The following is a 21285-nucleotide window of genomic DNA, read 5'->3' as shown; positions in this document are numbered from 1 at the left end:
ACCCCACCGCTGATCATTCTAGTCACCCTTTTATTCTGATCAGGTGAAATTTATGTTTGATCGTTGGAAAAATTGGACAATCTTATGCAATCTATATTGCAATTTAAAGGTTTGTTTACATTTCTTTGCAGGAGATGAAGCGATTATATCGATGTCCGTGGCTGGAGAGGTGACCGATACCTCCATTATGGAAGTGGGCCGTACCAGGCCTCAATTCCAATACTCTCGGGTACGTACTTATGATGTCTCATGATTTATACTTGAAGTTTCGCCGAAACAGAAAGATCTGAATTTTGTGATCTAGGAGTGTCGTGTATATCTGTAATGTATCAATGATCTTTACAGGAGGAACTGATGGATATAAAAAGCCAACCGTTATCCAAACGTAGACCCGAGTGTTTGGACGTTGCTTATAACAAGTAAGAATAGAGTGTTTCGAACGTTATTTTTATAAGAAAAGGACTCGTCCTTTCTTCAATCTCTGTTGTGGATTTTATAATTGTCATGTTTACTCTGCTTCTGCAGTTCGCGCGGTGTTTGGGATCCCGAACGTTGGCACCTGGACAGGAAGCGCAGTGAGACGCCACCGGATGATGAGCGATCCGGGCGCGGCGATCAAATTATTGAGAATCACAACAAACGTCGCAGTGGCGATCCTCGTGAGCGCATCCGCAAGGAGCAAGATGGGATCGTATTGAGCCCTCAACGGCGAAGCTTCAATTCCGGATGCTTTGTAAACGTAACTCAACCGCCGAGTCGACGTCCTGAAAGTCCAATTGGTAAAACGGAGGTATGTCAACGGTCACAAGCACACATAAGCGGAAAAGCTTATTAAATTTAGTTATACTTTGAAATTTTCCTCAATTGTATATAGGTCAGTCATCGTGAACCTGTTCGTCGAATTGGCAGCGGTCGTATTCTGACACGTGACATGTGGGACTTCCGGGGCGACAACGAGAAACTTGAACCGGAACGTCCTGAATTTGGATTCAGGTCGGGTGCTGGGGGCGGAGGACCATTGCGCGATCGGGATACGCGTGAGAGTCGTGAAGTTGGCAGAGAACGGGAGCCGATGCGGGACAGGGATCGTGATCGTGACCGTGATCGCGATCGGGATCGTGACGGCATGCGTGACCGAGATGACAGGAGCGAGCGATACGAGCGGAGATCCTTTGGACGAGATTTCGGAGATCGTGATCGGGATCGAGGATTGGAGAGAAATGAACGGAATCACCAGGTGGATCGTGACAAGGACCGCGGACGGGACCGGCGATACAGCAACGATCGAAGGCGAACTTACAGCGATAACCGGGAAGCCGATGAGCCCGAATGGTTTAGCTCGGGACCTACGTCCCAGCATGATACCATTGAGCTGCGTGGCTTCGAGGATATTCCCGAAGAGAAAATGATAAGTAACAACTACAGTGCCAAAGGGAAGAAGCAGTCGCCCGTGCAGAAGAAACGTGGTAAAAAGTCGTCCTCGGAGAAGGATGATAAGTCTAACGAAAATTCGGCTGGACCGAAGGGCCGCAGTACTCCGACGACTATGGACCAGCCTATGAACATCGTTCAAGCTCCCCACTCGCCAATTTCAGAAAGAAGTGAACCTCAAACACGTTCGCCTAAAGAAAAGTCTGATATTGATCATAGTGTTAATACTGAACCGAGCAGCGATCTTGATAATGTGAGTAGTGGACAGAATCAAGAAGACAGTCACTCTGATTTCAATTTGGACGAGTTCCTCAAGTCAGACACTTTTCCCGGAGTTTCTGGACTTTTAACCGTACGTAGACAAATTTGGTACTTGCACATCTACAGGAAATATGCACGTTTAACTATGGTCGTTATTTTCTTTAATAGAATGGAGTTGGTTCGAATGGAGGCTCTGGTTCTCGGTTTAGCCAGTGGTTCAAGCGTGACAGTCCCGTCCAACAAATGGACAGCCGCAGAGCTTCTATACAGGACGAACTATTGAATAATCTGCTTAATGATATCACAGAGCCTAATATTCAAATTCCATCGGTTGCGGAGTCCAATACCTACTTCGCCCCGATTTCGCCAGCTAACACTACGAATAACTCAACTACCCCTACTACTGGTGTAAAGCTACTCGAGATGCTGCAGCGTGGTAACAAACCAAACCAGAACGGACAGGGCGACGCAGCAAATACGGTCGTTCCATTGATGAAAAACTCTTCAATCAAAGACATGGGTATGAATGATCCTGAAAAATTTTAACCTAGTTAATTGAAAATAAACACTTACTGTTGGTCCATGATAAAATCATTATGAGTGGAGGTATAATTTTGGTTGCAGAAGTTGGTGGAAAAGTTGTCCACAGTCTGGAAGAGCTAGAGGCACGTATGCGAGGCGGAGTTCCGCCGGCACCTTCTACTGAACCCCCAAGAGTGAATAAGACTGAGGAAGATCTGGCTGCTTTTAAGAAATTGGTAAATCTTTGTTCGAATTCTTGTTAGTTCGTCCATTATATCTGTTGATCTCGGTAACCATATTTACTCTTGGATTCAAAGTCTCATTAAGCTTATGAATCTCATTGTAGCTCGCTCAAGTAACTGGCGGTCAAGCAGTTCCTGCAGCTAATGGTCCTATTTCCCAAAAGCCGCAGCCCATCACATTAATGCAGGTATATTGTGGAAACATGTGACAACTATTGTACTTGTAGAATCGTCAAGTGCATTGTAGCTTTTTAAAAGTCTTGATGATAGTGATTATAGCTGGCGGAGGAGAATTGGTATCATTAAACTAATAAAATCCTTGTGGTGTATTGTTCTTCACAGCTGCTTAACAACCAGCTGAAGACACAGCAGCAGGTAGTACAACAGCAACAGCATATCGCCGAGCCGATACATCCTTCAACGTTTAATCATGCTGGTCCACTCGGACCTGCCCAACATCCTCATCAAGCGCAGATGCAACACGAAAATTTAATGAAGGTGTTACAGATTCAGCAGGTTCGTTGTTGGAGTTTCGCTCATAATATTGAAATTCATGATCACGATGCATTGATGTTAGATTCATATATGCTTCTTTGTTATTATATTTTTATAGCAACAGCAGAAACAACGTCATCAACAACAATCGGACATGCTCTCTATGATGATGGGTGGTCAGCGTATGCTTGTTGTTAGTCCAGTCCCGCCGGATATGCAAATGATGGTCAATAACGCTCCATCGAGTCGGGAACTGCTTCAGAGACCGGAAGCTCAGGCCATTATTCAAGGTCTTCAGCAGGGAGAGATCACTAAGCAGCATTTACTTCAGCAGTTGCAGGTTTGCAACTAAATTAATGTATTTCAGTATGAAATCAAACGGCTTGTTGGACAAAAATCATAGTGACACATGTTTAATCGTATATAGAATCCTGCGAATCAGCATCGCCATCGGGAAGTTCTCGCTAATATCTTGAAACTGTATGGAGGAACTACGCCTCGCACTGTCAGCCCACATCCTGCAGCACCAACTCCTCAGGATCACATTCTCCAACAGATGCTGTATCAGCAACAGCAACAACAGCAGCAGCAGCAGCAACGAATACCGTCACCCATGAACAATGGTGAGTCGGGCATTGGTGCTTTTTTAGTATTTTGCAAAATATTAGTTCTCTTTTTGAATTTGTATATTGACTATAGTCTCAACGTCATCGTTAACTGTGAATGAAGAATTACCAGTAGTGGACGAGAACAATTTTGAAATGATAGGTATTAACTAATGTCTTTTGACACGTACATAGTTTTACTTTACATTGGCTATAAGATTATAGTTAATGCTTCAATTTTCTCTCTCTCTCTCTCTCTCTCTCTCTCTCTCTCTCTCTCTCTTTCTGTCTCTGTTATTCGTTCAACTCAATAACTTGCTCAGTCATACATTTGGTATAAACCTGCGACGTTAATATCTCGGCACACTCAAATTATGAATCACCCCATTCATCATTTCAAATGAGAAATACGAATATTTTGGTTATTTGGAATGCAGCATTCTGTTCAGCACCAATAATATCGCCAAATTTGGCGACTAGTCCCAACGCTCTGACAGTTCAACATCCAGGTAATATTTTCGATTTTAAAGAATAGTACGGAAAATCTTTTTATCTTGTCTATACGATTTATTAAGTAAGACAGTATTGAGACACTCAACTATCGTGCAGGAAGATCAGCATGATTAATAAAAGATTAGTTTACTCATAAGAAAATATATCAAACTCCCATCGGTATTGATTGTTAAACATTTTTATGCGGAATTTTTTCATACTTTTGAAAAGGAGAAAATTGCCTAATCCTTCGCATATATTTTATACTGTATGTATTTTTTCCCGTAGCTGGTGTTTACGAAATGATTACGGATTATACTGGATGAAAGGAAATCTTGAAAAATCTCTTTATAAAAAATCACAAAATCGTCGAAGTTGGTAAAGATCGGAGTATAATCCCCATTATGTTTCTATAATGTGCTGCTCTCACAAACGATCTCGTTACACCTGAAGTTGATTGATAGAACAAACTTGGATGAGGTAACACAGTTAACAGAGAACATTTTATGCTTTAAACAGTGCTACCCCACCGAGTGCCCTCGCCGCGCGAACTTGTCATGCACACACAGTCCATAATGCAGAACGCTCTGATAAAGAAAAAGCTGGAAGAGCAACGTGAAAACTACCGGAAGCGGCAGGAGCAACAACATCAACAACAGCAGCAACAGCAAACGCAGCACAGAGGAGTGCCGTCAGCGAGTCCTGTCAATTCTCCAGCCAAGCAGACCCTAAGTCCAACGCCACTGGCCTTCACGCCGACCTCGGTGTTACGCAAAATGACCGCCGAGAAGGAACCCGAGGGTGCGAATTCATTATCCGCTCGTCAAGTAGAACCAATTCCTTTACCCGCTTACGATATGCATACTAATCCTCACGCTCGTTATCCATTCGGCTTCGCGAGGCAACGTCGTGTAACGTCACCAGCAGATAGCGCTGATAGGATCCAGGATGATAAGATCACCGACAAATTCGGAAATTTCCGTGTCTTATCTAGTGCAGGCCGTCCTCTCGATGCAAACAACAACAATAGTCCGAAAACGAAGGAATTCGCTTTAAAACTTAAACACTTTAGCGGCTCCGAAAAAAATAACGACAGTCACGACAATGGGACGGTCGTGAATGAAACTTTTAAAGGGAAGTGGCGTTCAGAGGATATAAGCAAGACCCTCGACTGCATCCCGGAGAATGACTCAAATATTAAAGATTTCGTTATTTCTGAGAATGACAATCGAAACCTTGTAATCGCTGACGTATTATCTTCTATAACGAACGGGGATTGCAATAAGAATACCGTGGTCGTGGACAGCATTGTCAAGGAATTTGAAATTGCAGAAGAGTCTTTGAGAACGTAAAGTAATTTTGCGTTGCGAGGCGAATTGTCCATGTGAAGTGACACGAAATATAATCTCTGGAAGGACTCTTGGGGGGGGAGGGGGGGGTTGGACCGTGATCTTTAGGAAAAGCACTGTTTTATTTATCATTTTCTTTGCTACTTTTCTTTTCTGAATTATCAACGAAGAGCGATAGACAAGCACTTTCTTTTCTTTCCTTTTTCCTTGATTTTTTTTTTTTTCTTGCTTTTTATCCATGGCCACACGCACGTGCTCCATATCCCGTTTGTCTTTCCGCTTCTTTTCATTGCTTTGATCCTCTCGATGTGCTTATTTAATGCATTCTGACACTTCAGGAACATGCGATTCTCTTGATGCACTTGTCTTGACCCTTTTGCCGTCGTTTTGCTCGCTCATTCGATTCTTCAAACTTTTTTAGCTAAGGTTTTGTCAAACACGGGTTCACTAGTTACCAGCATTGACAGTATGTCATAATCGTGCGATGGACTCATCTACCGTACTGAGTTTGTTAGAATAGCCTTTACAATAAAATTCTTTATCAGTACCTTCTACACTTTAAGTTTTTTCTTCATTTACTCATTTTCCTCGCTATACATTCTGCTTCGGCAACTTTTGCTTTTTTCATGCATGCTTTCCTACATCGCTTAATGCTTTACATCTTGAGCTCTATCATGCATGACTCTTGGCATGCGCTTAAACTGTATAAGACTAAAATATGCTTGATGACTTTTTTTTTTTTAGAAACTTGGTATATAGCGCCTTAGAGGGAACTTTACCTATAGTGCCTATAATAATCCCTATTAAACAATAACAGGACAGTGTGATTCTCCAGTATAACCGAACAACGTTTTATGTCAATTTCATCAGATGATCTTTATTTAGGATTTTTTAAAACTAAAGTTTTGCTATTCTTTCTAAAATATAAATCCAATCCTTTGAATTTTTTAAAGCACTGCAACGTTAATCGTTGGTTGATTTAATTTTGCAAAGAGTCATAAGAATCAATAATAGAACATTTATGCAAAGGGAAATATCGCTAGTCTCATAGATCATATCTGTGAGATAGCGACTTATAAGTGACTGTAACGTGTGGCTATAGGCAGTGGCGATCCGTCGAAAATGGCTGTTCAGAACCAAGCGTCATCGCATATGCAACAAATGCAGTCGGCAGTTCAGATGATCGCTCAGGGTGTACTTTCACGACACACGACCGCACTGCGACCGCAGCCACTCCAACCGTCATCCTGGTCCAGTCCCAATGTCAAGCAACATCCTGGTATGTTCGTTATTTTCACCGTCACTGTGATAACAGCATAACAAACGCTACCACCATCAATTTCGCGATCAACGCTTTGTTCCAAATCTAATACTAATATTCCTGAAATCAACAGAAAAACAAAACACTACCGACACTCCGATAAAGAAATGAAAATATTCCGTCTTTCTATTTGTTAAGAGCGAAAATAAAATAAAAAGGAAGTCAAATTGCAGTTGCATCTTTGCTCTTTTCTATTACAGGTCGGCCAATAGTCAAAGGCGGTGGTGGGAGTGCAGGTGCAACTGGCAACGGTGCTAATCAGTTCCAATACAGCGGTAACATAGAATTCCAGCAACAGCATCAGCAGCAACGAGCAGTAACTGCAGCAGGAGTCTACGGCAATCCGGCACGCTCAAAGCACACGATGGCTGCTTCTATGCCGCACCCCAATGTTCCTCAATACAATGTTGCTTCGAATTCGGTCATGAGTCACAGACCAAATCCAATGAGCAGTCAGATGAAACCCCAGCAGGTGCAATCTCATCTTTCCAGCATACAACAGCAGCAGCAGCAACAACAACATCGCACGGTCAATCCGCAGTTGCAGCAACTTGTCATGAACCAAAACTACAATTCCTCGAGAACCGGTAAGAACGATCTTATAAAATGTATACATATACGTGTGAGTAAATAGAACAGCAATTTTTGACTAATCTTCATTCGCACAGAGGATGTGTACCTCGAGATATAAAAAAATTCAGTAGCGCACGTTATTGCTTTTTCCTTTTTAATGGAAAAAATAAACGTTCACCTATTGGGTTGAGGTTCGTACTTTTTTTGTCCCAATTTACAGGCAGTCCCACACTTCCCAAATACATAACATGCAACGGTATCCAGAGATCGGAATAAGGAGCCTGAAAGTATATCAGTATCTATCAAAAACGTGTCCAGTCCCTTCAGCATTTCGGAACGGAATTATCCAAAGTAACTCCTCATTGTCCATTTGTTCCTTATACTAAATACCAATCCCATAATAGGAATGTCCTAATTGAAATATTACTATAAATCTTTGTTCAATTTTCATCGATACTGATTAAATTGTCACGTAAAGATAAATAGGATATATATAATAACATAATCATGATATATATCTATTTGTCATCACAGATGGACGAGCGATGCGAGCGCAGGCCATGAAAATGCCCGTCGGACGTCAGAGTTCACCAGGGTTAGGCTTTATGGGTAGCAACGGTGGCGACCTCTCACCCACGTCGAATCAGCTGGCACGATGGTTTAGTCCGGAACTCTTAGCACAGGCACGCGCTGGGAAGCTTCCTGAACTGGCTCAGACGAATGTTCTCTCCTTGGAAGAGTTGGAGAGACTTCAGCATGCCTCGACGGCCGTTCGCAATTAGATTAATCTATCCAGTGATCCACCGAGCGTTTGAAAGATGTGAGAGAAATTCCATCGAGTTCCTCTATTCTTCTCACTTTTGAAAGTGTACCCTTCTTCTACACGTATTGTACCGACACGACTGGCAAGCACGACCTTTGCACCCTGGACGACAAGGCACAGTAAATAAGAGAGTAAGAGCTCAAGGAAATCGAAGGATGCGACTGCAACAGACGATAAAGTTTTGCGTATTTTGTTGAACTATTCTGGAAGAGAGAAAGAGGTAGTGAGCGAGTAGAAGAAATGACGTATTTTGTTGAGAGAAACCAAAATACTCAATTACTTTCCAAGGAGGCGTCCACAAGCTTATGGAGACCTTAGAAAAATTCCATGAAAACAGTCCGCCTATCAAATTCCCGATGTAATAACTTCCTTCGCAGTGAACTGACGATGCATTTCATGGATACGCGAACAAGGAACTTGAAGGCGTTACGATAATCGCTTTTATGATAATAAGGAATTACAAGATGTACATCAGGACTTCGTGTGTGCATAAGAGCATCCGGTTTCGCAAGGAAAGCACATCCTATCAAAATTGGGGTCCTGGGACCTGTCCGATACTATTGAAGCTCGTCGTTTGTCTCATAGACATGAATTCAGAAAAATAAACCAAGTATTGGAGTGCTCTTTTCGTGCGACATGGATCTCAAGAATGGCTGGAGTCTGTTATGATGAATATTTCATCTCAAGCCCTAATACACATCGTACCCTTGAATCATCGGATATCCAGTGAAAGAAAAAAAAATATCTGCTATGAATAATTTATCTCTAATTGCATCGATTATAATATGATGCGCAGGTTTTTTTTTCTTTTCTTTTAAATAATGGTTGTCTGATTCTCAATGCTTGGAAAACTTTATTTGAGTGAACGAAACACGTGCTGCCGGCTCCCAACCGACACGAGTCGCGTGCCACGTTCATCCAAAACTTTATACTCGGCCATAATCGTGAATGCGGTGTTATGGATGAAACTTTATGGAAATGTGCCGACACCCGACACACTACTTGCTTCACTCGACAGACTCAACGCCATTATTATCAATGACCTGAGGCGGAACATACGAGTTAAATTTTTCGAAAAAAAAAAAAAAACGCACTCTGGGTTAACACATATATATTATAAAAATTTATATATAATATATACTCTGTAGAAGTACGAAAATACAGTGTCATGATCGCAGTTTAAAAGTCGTTGCAGAGTGATGTACTACCGAGACAACGTGAAGATGGTCGCAGGCGCTATTAAGCGAGATACTTCATAATCTTAATAGAGGAGAGTACAGCAAATCGAAAGGAAAGAGGAAAGACGAAAGTGTTCCGAAGAGGCTCCAAGGAAAAATTGCAAAAGAGAGATAGAATCAGAGAGACATGCAGGGGGAAGGAAAAGAAAGCAAAGGGATAAAAAATGAAAGAGAACATTCCATCAATCGAACGAAAGATCTCTAAGCTCGACGAGTCAATTGCGTAGCGTTGCCGACGTGCGTTTAGTTTTTTATTAAATTATTGTTTTTCAATTGCATTTTTCTCCCACATACACGATAACGATGATTACTCTTAAAGTGTAGTAACCGACAATAATGACTTAGTGTTTTATATTTTCTTTTCTTGTTTTCTCGTCCGTCTTTTACTAAACCTTTTTCTCGTCCGTTAAAGAGTTCACCGTTTGCGTATACTAGCGTCTCGCGTCGTATATATTTATGTATTTATCGTTATAGACTTTTGATCCTCAAGTCGTAAATCCTACTACGTGTACGCGGTCAACGTCAAACAATGTGTGGATACTGGTACCATCTTTATTTATTTTTTTAAATACCATCCTGTTCAATATCATAGTCTCGAGACTAGCTCTCTACGTTCACTATCATGCTGACACACATATATACGATAAAAAAGGAATTATTGCATTATGTTGGTTTAAATAATATCGAAAACCGAGTCATCGGATGTATTGAATCGCTTGTTACTTTTTTGTACTATTTACTTAAAAACGATTCCTACGCCCAATTGTCAATCTGGAAAGCAGTGTAATTAGATTTCATCACATTAGAATGTACATGCGTAGATCTGGCGGTTTCTCTTCTGAATGTACAATGTACATTATATTCTTGATAATCCGTTTGTGCAACAATTTCGAACACGTGTCGATCCAACGCTTCAGTGTTTTGAGTGTGACGAGCCACCGTGTATTCGTGCTGTGAAATACGCTTGATCAATTCTATTATAGCTGCTACGTGTTCCCTCGCAAATATAAGTGATACTCTCGAAGTCAATACCGAACACGGTCAAGACGTCGTTTCCTTGCCTCGAGTATAACTGCTTCCTACATCGCAATGTTTTGAGGGACCTCGTCGCGTCCTTGGACACGCGCTGTCGTAACTTACAAAAGCAACACCCACGCAGACACACGGAGCATTGATATAAATTTTGGGACTAGCTGGAAAAGAAAGTTGAAAAGCGAGAAAATAGGAAGAAAGAAGTGAAATGGCTAAGAGTCAGGACAATGGATTCTATTGATAAGCTCTTGTCATCGATCGTAATCACAAAGGCTGAGAGGTTGAGAGAATTGTCGTAAGATCATAGAAACAGAAAGAAAATGATTTGAGAGATGAGAAAAATACCGTGACAAGAGAGGCCTCTGCAATGTGACCTAGGCGGATGAAAGAAATTGCTAAAAAGGGAGGGAGAGAACAAAAGACAAATTATGAAGGAATTATCAGCAATGTCAGGTCTGACAACGATTTGTTAAGGATCCTATTAATGAGATATGTGACGCGGCAGCCCGTTGCTGATTCCTGCGTGAAATTTCGGACGATGCTACGTTGAAATCAAAGTTCTGCTGTTGTGTCGTGGTCAATATTGATGCGTAATCGTCGGATGTGACAACAATCGTCGACACTTTTCTCAGAGGATGAAATATAGAAGATAGAGATTGTGCGTCACTCGCCGTCATTCTTTGTACGGAAATTGGTGAACTTTTTCTTTTGCTCCGTCTCATTGATGTATGTGACGCGATAGAAACTATGACGAAAGATATCCATTGTCATGTGCAGCAACAGAAGAACTATCTTGGCACCACGAGGAACAATGCAGCCAAAAACCAGAGGCAATAGGCGCCTATAGTCACCATTTTAATCATTAGCCGTCGTACACTTTTACCACCTAGGGTGATATAAGGCATAGAGTATAGTGGTTTAATCGTCTTGAAGTTTAATGGTATTCGTTGCCAATTGCTTTGGCTAACAATAAGTTAAATGGCGCGTTCTTCTTCGCCACGCAAGGCATCATTAAAACGGGCAATTTTCATGGATCAACAAAAATCCACAAGAGTCCTTGTAGTCGCGATTGCCCTGCTCAAATCAAATCACCCTGTGTAATGAACTTTGGGAGAAATTAGGATCAAACGATAGGAGAGAGAATGAGTGTGACGAAGAGAGAGAGAGAGGTTCATGTTAAAAGTTGTGAAGGAGGCATCGTCATGGGCTGTACACGTGGTACGTTAGAAATAATTGTATAAGATTAAGTGATGCCAACTCAACGGAGATGTTGTCGAACTGCGCGATCAGAGTGTCAAAGATCATTTAAGCGCGAGCGGAAGGTGTGCGAAAATTAAAAGGATGCCGATGTTAATGAAGAGGCGTCAAGGAAAAGAATGAGATGAGAGTAAATGAAAATCGATGATCCGATTGTAAACAACAACAAGAAGAAGAAGAATAAGAAGAAAAAAGAATAGAAACGTAATCGCGCTGTTGTCGACTGAAGAAACGCAATGAGGACGAATCACCCGCAATGCGTATTAAGGGTAATTTTATTGCGTCGAGCACTCTCTCGTTTCTTTCTTCTTTTTTTTTTCTTTTATTCAATGAAATCGTCAAAATCACAAAAGTGGCAAGCAGACCACACGAAATCTCCCTATAGTTCCTTTAATTTTTCTGCTGGCGAGACGTGTGTGCATGTGTTTGTCCACACAGGCGTTCCTCATTTATCTTCCTTTGTTTGTTGTGTTTCTTTTGAGGCGTAAAAGGAGGATATTCGTTTGTGTACTACTGTGCGATATGCCAAAGTGTCAGCATAATTCGTATCTTCGCCAAATACACGTGATTCGGATATTTGTCTCGTGCAAAGGAAATTTACGTACTTGTTACACTTATCTATCACTATCACAGTACGAATATTAAAGAAACTAGTAATCGCTGAATCTGTAAACCAGTGACCTGTTAAAGGTGCGTCTGCAGAGTTGATTTTGAGTTTTTTTCTCCTTCAAGCGACGTAACCTGCGAGCGAGTCTTGCATCCCTAGCGGTATGAAGGGGTATAAGCGTGTGATAGGCTCTAAGGGATGCAAATCCAATAGGTTGCGTTTACAATATAATCGTCTTCGGATATACAGGAAATAAATATTGATAGCTTGGAGCGACGACGCTCAATGATAAATGACGAAGATCATTTGAAATCAAATATTTTTCGTTTTTCTCGTATAAAGTTTTTTTTTTTCGTCTCATTTCCATTGACCTTTTCTCATTAATGAATGACGTGCCGGAATAATTATATTTGCGCTTAGGTATCACGTGTGTCCAGGTGAAAATGTGAAAAGGAGGAGAAATTGGACAAAGTCAGTTTGAGAAGAATCGCGTCTCGGGTGTTCGTGCACTATCAAGATATTTCGCCTCCGCCTCGTTTCGTACTCAACTGTCTCTCTTTTTTCTTTCACCCTTCCCCTCCCGCTCTTCAGATCTCCATCAAGATTTTTGTAAATAATTCGACTCTCGAAGGAAAGGCAAATTTACTAGTGCATGTACCAGACCGATGTTTTGTAAATAAAATTATTAAGCATAATATGTCAGAACGATAATCTTGTCACGAATAAATACGACGAAAATGAATTCACCTGTCATTGTGTTTGTTTGCGTGCACGTGCTCGTTACAAATATCACTTTGGTCATTTATTACCAATCCTCGTTCAGCATTTTGTCTTTAATTTTTAATGATATATATCATGTCTGACGACACAACTTTATGCATGACATGTATTGGTGTAAATGGAATGAATTTTCTTAATTTCAACAATTTCAAGTGTGAACGACTCGTTTAATAATGATAAGGATAACTCTACATTGAGGTATATTAAAAATAAGAATAAATATGGATAAGAATGAGCACCACTGGGCAACGTGTAATAATCTCACTCGGTTATTTCCGTCCAAACTCGTGAGGGAGCCGAAGTGAGCCGAAGTATCCCTATCGACGGCGACACCCACATTCGGTGCAAATGGCGGCTGCAGACGGGTCATGAGGCAGTTCGTCTCTACAATAATATATTCTATCGTTATTAAACACGTAATACGTTGACGACGTCGTGTCCACTTTACGATCTGAAAACTTGAGAGTTCGTAGTAATCCTAAAGTACGAACAAAGGAGTCAGGTATCCAAGAGTAGCCGATCGTGTTCTGTATCTACCCATTGGATTTCACGTCTCTAACTTTCAGTGAAGTTGCTTCAAAAACAACACATCGCTAGCAGACCACTAGGAAACCCCGTCATCTTTTATTTTTGCAAAACCACAATTGCTGCCAGTTCGGTTTTAACATCCATAGCAGCGAAGACCCGAAGATACGTAATTTGTTTTTTTTATTTGAAAAAAAAAATAAGGCTAATCCACTTGTATCACTCATAGGCATCAGATAAACCTGTCAATGTTGAACTATATTAAATAACTTTCTAACACAAATAAAAGCGTCTCTGAAATAAAAAGAAGTTGGTAAGTTCGGAGTTCTCCACACAAAGAGAGTAAGAGCCAGGCAGATGAAAGAGGATAGCGAAGGTGATGCAGATACTGACTGTTTCATTTGTGTCAAGAATTTCAAAAAATTTTACGTAATAGGAAACTCCAGGAGTCACCGGCAAGTCTGATAGTCAATTGAATCACTCGTTCCTGTTTCGACGAGCGATGGGAGCGTCACGTTAATTTTACTGGCAGCTAGGAGTAATGTCGTTAGAGCACGAGTAGTCTAGGGTTGCCGGATAAAGGGCGCGCTTTCCCAGCGTTGGGACGGCAAGTAATGTATCGTCGAGGCGTGCGATGCCGACTCGTTTTTCGAGCAGTGAACGCGTTTGTAACACCGGCTGCCACGACTGGCAGCCATTGTGTGTCGCGAGCCCTTCGTACCGACGCATCTTTCTGTTTCCGCTTCGTATTAGATGATCACGCAACGTGATTCACGACTACAACGACGACCAGACTAAGCGGCATTGACGGACAATGAAAATGCTTGTGTACCACGAACGGACAGCTGATACGTGATCATGAAAACACATCTTTTTCCGCGGTGCGTCCTTTGGCTTGGTTTTGTTCTCTCAATGTTTGATAGTTCTTTAGCCTACGTATTTCGATATACTACTTGTTTTAATAATCGCTCACGTCGTTTGATGTAAGGTGCCGACATTGATGTTCAGGTTGAACGACATGGTGAACTACAGAGACACGATAATAGGTAGTAGATAGCGAGAGAGTGAGAGGAACTTCTGTGCGTGCTTGTGTTACCTGGTGGACGTGGTGCTCAGCAGCTACGGAAAGATATACATGAAGATATTCGTCTGAAGCTGAAGAATTTCTGCGCATAACGACGATCAGCAAGGGTTCCTGCCGAAAAGCAGTGAGAAGTTGCCGACCGGGGCGGTTATCGAATTTGTACTCATACATGTATGATTATCTCATTGTGAGAATTGCTACGATAGACTGCGGAAAAGCTCGGAGTGGCGTGTAGTTCAAGTTTCTCATTTATCGCTAACAGCTCAGAATATTCGTGGCAGGCGTCGATTTCTTTACTGACTGACTTTTATGATATCGTTACTGGCGCTTCGTCAGTCCACCCTGAACTTCGGAAAATTGTGAATCCGTCGACTACATTTGAAAGAGTATTGCATGTCAGGTGTGACTTTGTCTACTTTTTCTCCATACAAACTGTAGTGTTACTCAAGCTGTGTTCTAGGACTTGTAGAGCGCGCTGTGAAACATCGCGTATCTATGTATATGTAGTTACGTGGCACGCAATAATTGTGATCGGTGGAAAAAACTAGAAGGGAGAGAGAGAGAAAGAAACTGTGAGGAACTGCTGCACCGTGAAGGTGGAATGCACGGATTCCGCACCAGGTTGAGGAAGTTTGGACAGAGGACGGCAAGGAACAGTGGATTTGTGGACTGCGATTCACTGGTGCGAACTAAAGATATATATCTCATTGTGAACCGCGCTGTGACATTGAAAAAGAGAGGCTTTTAGGTAAGGGGAGATTATTAATAATACGACATTGATTAAGGAGGATGACAGGGGGATCCACGGAAAATACTTTGAGGCACACGACGCTGTATTTTCTTTTAATTGAGGGACTTCTATGCTATTCTAAATAGTCGTAACCTAGGCAACCCCACCCTGTTTCTGGCGTGTTTTCATCAATCAATTCGTATAATGGATGCTCCTGAATGTTCTCAGTTCTGGTCGTTTCACGAATACGGAGTAGTTGCTTTGAGAGGGAAATTTAAATATGCACTGAATTTATTAAACGAATTGCGTTTAGATTGCATTGTCAACGTACGGTGTGCTTGTATTCGTTTGGGCACTGTGATTTCATAACGGCAGAGATTTAACCTCTCGAACCATCGAAAGCTTTTATGCAGTTTCAAAAATAATAATTTATTGGTAGCTGTACCCAGCTGTGTACGTTGCGAACTCACTACCAAAAGACCCATGTGCATTTTATAAGGATACTTCGCAGCTGACCGAAACTCTTTAAAGGTTGTGACGTAACCACGCGAAGACATGTAGTGAGTCGGAGCGAGCATGACAGCCAGTAGAAAGGATAAGAGGAACGGAGAAAAGTGTAAGTGCTAAGGACAATAGGACTAGAAAGAGAGTGAGAGCATTCTAGTCAGTTCACTGGTAGATTTCAAGCAATTTCATTTACGACACTGTTCACAGTATCCGCAAGAACAACGTTCTCACACTTTTTTCTCGAGGGAAAAATTAATAGATCACTGACTGAATGAAGTCGCAACGTCATAGAAATAAAAAGTGCAGGCAGTAGGCCATGTGGCAAATGGCGTTGGTCATTTATTTATTTCGAACCTTAAAAATCGGTAACGGTCCCATTGTTATTGATGTCATCTTCCTATTTGGTGCATAACCGACCATGTACATGTATATCCAAGTCAAGTGTGTGACGGCGCGGCGTCCATGTTGAGCGGCACCAAGTAGAGACGAGAGTACGAGACGCCGCACTCTGTCATCCCTTCGGAACTATTCGACTTTCATGTTCGGCCATCTCCGATTTCACGTTTATCACGTACCTCGTCTCGTGGTTCGTCGAGGTTCTCAAGTTCAGTGGATATGTGCATTTGTGGCCGATTGATTATCCGCGTAATCAAAAAATTGGTCTAAATATTAACATTCCGTCTACGTCATTTCACTCCTCATATGCGTTCGTCCTTAGCTTCGCACTCATGGTAAATATGATGGTTTCGTCCTTTGCTCTGACTGACGCGGTTAGAATACATTTTGTTATGTTATGTTTACCTGTGTTAGCCGTGTTCCTTTATCTGCTTAATAGATCAATTAATTCTAAGCATAAGAAAATATTGAGAATTATTCTTTTACGTATTTTGAATTTCATGTGTGCTTGATCCAGTTGTCCTGTAATCTTTAGCCCTGTGATAGAATCTTATTTTGTTAAATTCTATTTATACTCAGTTCAAAAATTAAATGCTAGGCTAAGAGGTCTTTCATATTGAAAATTATAGGAATTATAACATGATAGCCTATCCAAAACGTATTCCACTCGTAGACGAACTATATTTCTATCTTTTCTTATGTCTTCTGTTTTTCGTCTAAATACGAATGCTATATATGTACATACAGTGGTTACTGTTTTACTGATAGCGATATTGTGAGTTGGTGCCACTGGTAAGAGTTTCCTAGGGGATGGGATTCGTGTCGTAGGGAGTTTATGGCTAGAGAATCGACTGATTGGCAGGATTTACAAAGGCCACTCCACTTGCGCATTGAGCTTAATCATCTAGTGTTTTGAGAATGGAAATCGATTACTCGTGTCTTCATATTCCTTACCTGGAAAGTGACATTTATTTCTTTCTACCTCTCTGACACTCTTCTGAACAATATTCCTCTGGCGGTGCAATTCTTAGGAAACTGTCTTTTCTTATCATCATGATGTGACATTAACGCCCACATCTACTTCAGTCATTCGTTCTGAATATTTATTCGTGCACTTCAGGTCTGTTGAAAGGAAAAGTGTGGATTTGTGATTATTATCCGACACGTCTCGTGTCGCCTGATATTCCAATTTGATAGCTGCCTCACATCATAATATGCGTTGATACGTTCAAGTATCTTCATGTATGTAACTTTCTAACATTTCTGCACATTTTTCTATATAGTATAATCGTTCTTTGAGGCTCATTTTATACGAAAAATGAATGTCAAGAGTTTAGTCAAGAGAAAATTCAAGTCACGAAAATTTAGTCAAGAGTTCTGCGTACAAAATAAGACAAATTACAGTGTGTTCGTATACGGCATGGTTTTAAGTTGTGTTGAATCAGCACACTGGAGCTTGTAATTAATTTATCCGTGTAAGTTTGTACTTTTTGCTTTGTAACATTGAAAAGACTTGAAAAAAACCTCAAAGTAACGTATTGGTCTTTGTCTTTTCGAAAATTGTCCGTCATTGCTACTAATTATGAATGCAGTGTCATGAACCGATAGACTGGGATCGCATTTTATGTCTATTTTTTTTACATATTATCGTTCACTTTCTAGTAAGGAAAAAAGACTGATGCTTTCCAAGTGGTGACGCAGCTAAATTTCTTTAAGCTTTTGTGACTTAATTTGATTTAATAAATTAAGTAATATGGAACTTATGCAGCAATCATTTTTTGTCATTTGCCTTCGAGAAATGTTGTTATAACTATTGGTACTATGTCTTTTGTTTATTAAATGAGTAACATTCTTCATCAACGAAAATAATAGTGTCATGGCGTTACGAATATTTCCGGTTTTTTGTTCTTAGGTTAAGTGCTTACAATTCGGTGCCAAGGTAATCTGCACGTAGTAAATTCGTGATCAAATTCTTCATTCGTAATACTTTCAATAGTGGTTTAGTGGATTTGGACAGATGTAGTGCTGTATTCGCACATTTATAATGGTTATACTCTCAACAAAATAACTCCACGGCGATTGTGTTAGACTTTTTTTCGACGATATCATGAATAAGTACGTGTCCATAGAAAGAGTCAGAGAAACGTTTCCATAAAAGATTATTTGAAACTCTTCGTCGATTTAGAAAAATAGACCTTTAAAAACGTATTTTTTAATGTTTCTCCAAGATCTTACCTTAGAAAATAAGATAAATATTGGGAAGGCCAAAGATATTTTTTATGTTATGCAAAGCTCATTACCCACATTTGAATTTTTAACACATTGCATCGCGTTAGTGCATTAAAAGAATTTTCTATACAATTGCTGTATAATTAAGAAAAAGAAAATAAGAAGCTCGAATGGCAGTTATATTTGTGTGTACGCGTGCTGGGAAGATAACGGACCCAGTATTGTCCAAGAAAGGGACGTACTGCCCATTTCATGGTTTGGGAAGCAGCCGCTGGTGTCGCTGCAATTCGTGCGCGCGCGCACTAGCGGATGCTGGCGAGACAGGTCGCACAGCGTAAACCAGCGTAAACAAGGGTGAGTGGATACCATCGAAAAGGGCGGCGTGCACATATTGTAGAGATGAAAAGTGGCAGCTTCTAGTCAACCAGCGCGTTCGAATCGTGCAACTCATTCGATGAAGAAACAAGAGAACCAAGAGGAACGTTTGCATCGTAGCCAGTAGCGACGTGAAAAGCTAGCCATTCATGAGAAGTTCTCTAGTGTGAAAAGGATAGAGGTCTACCGGCAGTGCCTGCTGCCATTGCTACCAACCTGCCATCTACCCAAGTCTTCGTCCATCGGTTGGAATAATAAAGGCTCTCTCTTCGAGCTGTATTTAGGTGCGCAGTAAATATACATTGTATGTGAACGTAAAGAGGGAATCTAACGAAAGTATATTTTATCGTTCGTCGGTGGCGAACCCGTGGAAATTGTGCATTAATCATTAGGTCCTTTTAACTTCGTGGCATTTCGGTACGTATGATGTGATATAATAAGCTCTGTCCAAAGTGTCGATTTTATTCGTCATGAATGCTATGCAGACAGCTGTGGGGACGTATTTGCGCGCGCGCGTGCGTCTGCGTCACAGTCGCGCCGTGAGCGAGTAACTAGGAGAGTGAGTAAAAATGGGAGAGTCGATGAGAAAGAGAGAGAGGGAGGGGGAGACATATAGAACAAGAAAGATAACACCAGTCTCATTATTCAGACGGCTTCTTCTAAACAGTATCAGTGGATGAGATTGGAGGTTAGAATCCTTGGTTGCGAAAATCAGCTAATATCGAGTATGACAAGTAAAACCATCGTAAAACGTTAACGAACCGCAGCTAGGTAGATTCGTAATACCTAACATAATTGCCAATACTGACATGTGATTTCTTAGAGAGAAGCATCTGAATCTTGTATTCCCAGCATATCTGTGCTCAATGGCCAGTTGGCTTAGCATGGCACATGTGCTTCTGCACTTTGTATTGAACATCACACAATTCGAGATAAGTTTCTAAGTTTTTCATATGTTTCTGCGTGCTGCCCACACTCCTCACTTTTTCTCTCTTCCCCTCTGCCGATCCCTTTCGCCGTTCTGGCAGTCAAACGACAGTAACTCGTGCTACGTTACGATTCCACTTCGGAATCACGTCGCGATCTTCTCCTTTAAAACGTGGAAGTGTCTGCTGTGACTACGGAGGTACGAATGCGTATTACGTATCGCGAGAGAAAAGCTAATGCGGGGCCACAGCGTGGACGGATTTTGATAAGAGAGAAGAAAACAGTCTCGTGAAGAAATGCTGTCTATCTGGTTATATTCCTCGCGTGGCACTGAGAGTCTCGTTACACACGTCCCTACACGAGAATACTTGAGTGAGGATCGAATAGACGTTTTATGCTAGCGAATATCGTGTCGCTACGACACGTTCGGACATATGTATGATTAGGATAGCGTAAGAGTGAAACTCGGGGACAGCGCAGAGCGCAGAAAGTCCCAGAAGTTCATGAGCGACCATTACAGCCAGTTTATACGAAACGAGGCACGGCCATGTTTGTCGGTAGCAGAATTGTACAGCTTGGCGGTAGTCTAGGACTGTATCAAGGACGTGCAAAAGGTTCTGACATTAAAATCGCGGCTAGCACGAATATATGTGTGTGTGTATATATATAAATGGGTCCTTCGATCCACGTTGTAGGATAACAAGGATCTTTACGAATGATCAGCGTTCATTTTCTCTCTTTTACTGCGTTGGACGTACTAAAGCCTTAGGTGAATGATCAACAAGATCAAAGTTTTCATTGACACGATTCTTCTTGGCATTGGATGTCTTTGAAAATCGTTTTCTTTTCCTGCAACGATGCAAGACAGGGACAGCATCATAAAACAGATTGACTCACGTGCCGATCAGTATGATATCCAGAGGATAAATGTTAACTATGCATGATGTGGTGTCGAGGTGCAGTTTCTGGGACTCGGGAATTGTAGTCGTGAAATATATTTACATGGGCCGAAGAGTGTGTACGCCCAGACAGGCCCAGAGAAATGATAAAAACATGAGGATGGCCAGAAAGTAAACGGTAATGCTGAAACCTATAACAATATACTATACTATAAACCTATAACTTCGTGGATGAGCAATAGAGCGCGAGGAGTCGCTGCTGTTGGTTCCGTGAACAATCAGCGGTACTCAACCGGCCGAGAGCCACGAACGGGAGAGCGAGGATCGAACGCACTGCTTATTTCGTGGCGGAGTGTAACATGCTCGCGCTCGAGATACTTGTCCCTCGACTACGACCTTCCTTCCCAGCAAGAATGTTCACCTGTCTAACTTGAAGAAGAACCACATCCTCTACTACTCGACTGCGTGGTCAAGATTCGTTGAGTTTCGGATGAGTCTCCGTGAGCAACCAGCACTTACGTAACCAACCTTTGAATTTCCTCCAATGGCTGCCTATTGCCAGGGTAAGAGAGAACCTGCCGTACT

General features: G+C 41.4%; 2 protein-coding genes across 30 annotated transcripts in view; both read left to right on the top strand.

The window, feature by feature from the left end:
* The window catches only part of LOC107271695 (eukaryotic translation initiation factor 4E transporter), a 13517-nt gene extending 3811 nt beyond the window's left edge, over positions 1-9706 (top strand). For 2 of the 6 annotated variants that reach the window (XM_025088974.1, XM_025088973.1), the window contains 15 exons: positions 132-229; positions 346-419; positions 526-790; positions 875-1783; positions 1861-2212; positions 2317-2450; positions 2561-2644; positions 2799-2972; positions 3070-3291; positions 3379-3574; positions 3994-4065; positions 4568-4849; positions 6500-6676; positions 6919-7305; positions 7826-9706. In XM_025088974.1, coding sequence (XP_024944742.1) covers positions 132-229; positions 346-419; positions 526-790; positions 875-1783; positions 1861-2212; positions 2317-2450; positions 2561-2644; positions 2799-2972; positions 3070-3291; positions 3379-3574; positions 3994-4065; positions 4568-4849; positions 6500-6676; positions 6919-7305; positions 7826-8073 — 3674 coding nt within the window. In that variant the 3' untranslated portion in view covers positions 8074-9706. Of the gene's footprint in view, positions 1-131; positions 230-345; positions 420-525; positions 791-874; positions 1784-1860; positions 2213-2316; positions 2451-2560; positions 2645-2798; positions 2973-3069; positions 3292-3378; positions 3575-3993; positions 4066-4567; positions 4850-6141; positions 6180-6499; positions 6677-6918; positions 7306-7825 lie in introns of those variants that run through there. The other 4 variants (XM_025088972.1, XM_015747975.2, XM_025088975.1 and 1 more) reach the window with 4 other exon arrangements.
* Positions 9707-13084: 3378 nt separating this feature from the next.
* LOC107271692 overlaps positions 13085-21285 on the top strand; it is a 29881-nt gene continuing 21680 nt past the window's right edge. For 4 of the 24 annotated variants that reach the window (XM_015747967.2, XM_025088956.1, XM_025088955.1 and 1 more), the window contains exon 1: positions 13085-16605. In XM_015747967.2, the coding sequence (XP_015603453.1) occupies positions 16577-16605 (29 nt within the window). In that variant the 5' untranslated portion in view covers positions 13085-16576. Of the gene's footprint in view, positions 16606-18679; positions 19159-19191; positions 19292-19339; positions 21264-21285 lie in introns of those variants that run through there. The other 20 variants (XM_025088948.1, XM_025088960.1, XM_025088959.1 and 17 more) reach the window with 14 other exon arrangements.

The sequence above is a fragment of the Cephus cinctus genome, unplaced genomic scaffold (genome assembly GCF_000341935.2).
Source record: "Cephus cinctus unplaced genomic scaffold, Ccin1 Ccin1_scaffold1034, whole genome shotgun sequence".
NCBI lineage: Eukaryota > Metazoa > Arthropoda > Insecta > Hymenoptera > Cephidae > Cephus > Cephus cinctus.
Note: the sequence above shows the minus strand (reverse complement) of the source record. Positions and strands in the feature narration are given on the sequence as shown.